Consider the following 3,843-nt stretch of genomic DNA (forward strand, 5'->3'; position numbering starts at 1 on the left):
CATATAGCGCATACTTTTCACAAAAACACTCAAACCATAATTAATTAATGAATATAAGAAGATTTACAAGGACTTGATTATGAGCTCTTCAACAAAATACTACCATTAAATATTGGATGGTTAGTAAAGATAACAAATAGTTGGGTGTACGACATACAAGCCATCAAATTGACCAGACATAACTTAAGTGCTAATTGTTCTCGTTATTTGTTGTGCTTTTCCAACTAAAAATGAGGCTCATGCATAAACCACAACCTAACAAACGTAATATGCCCTGAGCCGTGTCTACCTCGTGCCTTTGCCTTGTCGCGCCCTATGCCCGTCAATGTCCTAATATAGGTGACCTAGCCTAGCCCCATCTTCCAGGCTTGTGTGATTTACCAATTTGAAAATTCTAAAAGAATAGATGGGCCTAAATTCATGATCCATGAACTTCAATCATACAATACCTTTCCAAAAGAATATTCTTGAATAATCCTCTGTTCTTCTTAACCTTCCATGGCAGAATTTAATCAACCCATTAAACAATTCAAAATATTTTACTCCAATTTTAACTAACATCAACTGTTTGAGAAGATAGAGAAAGGAACATGGCAATCTCATTAACTTCCTTTTTGTCCTCTATTTCCCCAACATCTTCCTCCCATAATTTATATCTCAAAGGTAATGTTTTAATTTTTTCAAACTTCTTTCCAATTTCAATAATTTCCCATTTAATTTTGCAAAAATTCATCAAATTATTATAATATGGTACATTTTCAATCATATTAGGAGCTCAATTGGTGAATATATTCCAGCCCATAAATTTTCCATTTGTACAATCAAAGGTTATCATTTCTTACCCACTCCAAGCAGCTTCTTTCTCTGTAAATCATGGTAATTTCTCTTAATATTATTTTCTACATAATCATGCTTCTTATATAAATTTCAATTGATTATCTTTGGTGGATATTTTTTATATTTTGATGGGTGGCAGAAAGTGTTAATGGTAAATTGATTGATGATGAAGAGGATTATGAAGAATTGGCAAGAAAATTGGAAAATGCCTCCCCTCTTAAAATTATGGATAAAGCCCTTGAGAAATTTGGTAATGATATTGCCATTGCTTTCAGGTATTTAACTTAATGTTGATGACCTTATTTATTTACCAAAGGGTATAATTTTTGTTGATTTACCAACTATATATGACTATATGCTACAACAACTTTGGTTAGTTGGGTACTTGTGTCGGATATGTGTACGTGTCGAGTTGTGCGGGTCAAATATCTTGTGAAATACTTCCTTGATTTGTCCAAAAATGAAATGCTGATTTGTATAGGTAATAGGATATGACACTGCTTGAATGTTATATTGTAATGAAGAATAATATAGTTATTCAGTTGATTCCATGATTAAGTTTGGCTTAGTAGTCCATAGATGGTTTTCTAAGATAGTGATACTTGGTAATTAAGTTGGTAAGAACTAAATCTCGAAATAACTAATACTTGTATCTTATTCGACGAGTAATCTTTGAGCCAATTTCTTGTGTTTAGAATCCAAAACTATGTGAAGACAGTTGAAGATCAAATGAAAATGAGGGATTAGAGCTGGTAATTGACTAGGATGTGTGACATTTGCAGGTGTTAGTAGTCCTGTATTAAGAAAGTTTGATGACTTGACTAAAGATCTTGCTAGTTGCCACAATTATTGTTTGTGCAAATGACGCGCACAAAAGTAATTATGTTTACCATAAATAATGTGATTTTGATGCTATAGCATGGGGATAAAATTTGGTCACTATTATGCAGTGGAGCTGAGGATGTAGCTTTAATTGAATATGCTTGGTTAACTGGCCGACCCTTTCGGGTGTTCAGCCTAGACACTGGAAGATTAAACCCGGAAACATACCGATTCTTTGACACTGTTGAGAAGCGCTATGGCATTCACATTGAGTACATGTTCCCTGACGCTGTTGATGTTCAACAACTAGTTAGGAACAAGGGCTTGTTCTCATTTTATGAAGACGGGCACCAAGAATGTTGTAGAGTTAGGAAAGTAAAACCTCTCGGAAGAGCTCTTAAAGAACTTAAGGCTTGGATTACTGGTCAAAGGAAGGATCAATCTCCAGGGACGCGGGCATATATCCCTGTCGTGCAAATTGACCCTTCATTCGAGGGAATGGGACCTTCCTTTAGATTAGTCAAATGGAAACCTTTGGCTAATGTAGAAGGTCGAGATGTTTGGAATTTTTTACGGGCCATGGAGGTTCCTGTCAATTCTCTGCACTCACAGGGTTATGTTTCGATTGGATGTGAACCGTGCACAAGACCTGTCTTGCCGTGGCAGCATGAAAGAGAAGGAAGGTGGTGGTGGGAGGATGCTAAGGCTAAAGAGTGTGGTCTTCACAATGGAAACTTTAATAACAAAAAGGTTGGGGCAATAGACTTAGATGGTGATATAAATGGTGTTTCTTCAGACATTTTTGTTAGTCCAAAGGTAGTTTCCTTGAGTAGAAACGGGATAGAAAATCTGGTTCAATTGGGAAACCGAAAAGAGCCCTGGATTGTGGTGCTATATGCTCCTTGGTGCCGGGTTTGCCAGGTAAATCTGTACTTTCTCTGTAACATTTGAGAGCAAATTTTGCTAACATAGACCTCTAAAACAGTGTTTATAGCCGTATCATATTAGATTGAATCGTAGAATAACTATGATTGCGTAAAAGCAACCTAGTCTAGCAAATGTTGTAATATCCCCATTCTTGATTCTTGTATATAAATGTGCTGATTGAGATTACATTGGGTTTCTAGGCAATGGAAGGTTCGTTTGTTGAATTGGCTGAAAGATTGGTTGGGACTGGACTCAAGGTGGGTAAATTCAGAGCAGACGGCGATCAGAAGCTGTTTGCTGAGACTGAGTTACAGCTAGAGACCTTTCCGACTCTACTTTTCTTCCCTAAACATTCAACTAAGCCTGTCAAATATCCGTCTGAGAAACGTGATGTTGACTCACTGATGGCGTTTGTAAATGCTTTGTGCTAGCCTGTTAGTGGGGTGTGAAATCAAAGTTAGAACTGAGGCTGAAGTGAACAAAAAGGCCAAGAATCATTCATTTGACAACCCATTTCCTGTTACTAGGGGTGTGAAATCATAGTTAGAACTGAGGCTAAACTGCTGAAGTGACGATAGGCCGAAAATCATTTCGTTCGAGTGTTTACAATGCACACTATTTTGTGTAGCAGCATAAGCCACATTTGGTGTGAGTGTCCTTGATGTTATAGAGTCAAAAATGGGCAATTTGGTGGTGATTGTAGAAATATGCAAACTCTTCTTAGCAACTTGTGGGGCATAAATTCAGCTGCATCATCCATCATGTGAAAACAAGTTCATATTAACATATAGCTAGACAAAAAATTGTACACCTCCATATACACGTATATCAGTATATGTTGATAGTGTTGTTTTCCAAAGGCTAGATTTTTGAGGGCTTCTTTGATTAGTGAATGTTACTATTGTAGCATGTGATGTCAAATATATACAACAATTGTACTAGAGTTGATAATACTCCTGTATTATTTATTTGTTTTTGTAAATATTTAAAAAAGGGTATTAAGTATAAACTAACATAGTAACATCATAAAAAAAGAATTTGCAATAACATAGTACAAGTAGAAAATGAAAATTGAAATTCAATATTGATTTGTGATGCCAGTGATGCAATGTGAATGGCCAAGAATGAGCAAGTGAATAATGTGAATTTGGAAATGATTAAAACTTTGGAAGATGTATATGTTGATGTGATCGGTAGATACACAAGTGGAGTGCAAATATGTGTGCAATTTTGGAAAACAAAACTGCAATAATGATA

At 35.9% G+C, this 3,843-nt stretch overlaps 1 protein-coding gene across 3 annotated transcripts; it reads left to right on the plus strand.

Moving 5' to 3' along the window:
* Positions 1-360: 360 nt before the first annotated feature.
* On the plus strand, positions 361-3,554 carry LOC145604857 (5'-adenylylsulfate reductase 3, chloroplastic-like). Of its 3 annotated transcripts, XM_081660831.1 has the most exons (6): positions 361-663; positions 772-876; positions 977-1,112; positions 1,788-2,580; positions 2,787-3,029; positions 3,114-3,554. In XM_081660831.1, exons 1-5 carry the CDS (start codon positions 591-593, stop codon positions 3,015-3,017), a joined length of 1,338 nt encoding a protein of 445 aa, XP_081516957.1. In that variant the 5' UTR covers positions 361-590; the 3' UTR covers positions 3,018-3,029; positions 3,114-3,554. The 3 variants fall into 3 exon arrangements, with proteins under 3 accessions (XP_081516957.1, XP_081516956.1, XP_081516958.1); XM_081660830.1 differs by having other exon boundaries at positions 2,787-3,554; XM_081660832.1 differs by lacking the exon at positions 361-663 and having other exon boundaries at positions 772-827; positions 2,787-3,554.
* The last annotated feature ends 289 nt before the right edge of the window (positions 3,555-3,843 follow it).

The sequence above is a fragment of the Chenopodium album genome, chromosome 22 (assembly GCF_948465745.1).
Source record: "Chenopodium album chromosome 22, dcCheAlbu1.1, whole genome shotgun sequence".
Taxonomy (NCBI): Eukaryota; Viridiplantae; Streptophyta; class Magnoliopsida; order Caryophyllales; family Amaranthaceae; genus Chenopodium; species Chenopodium album.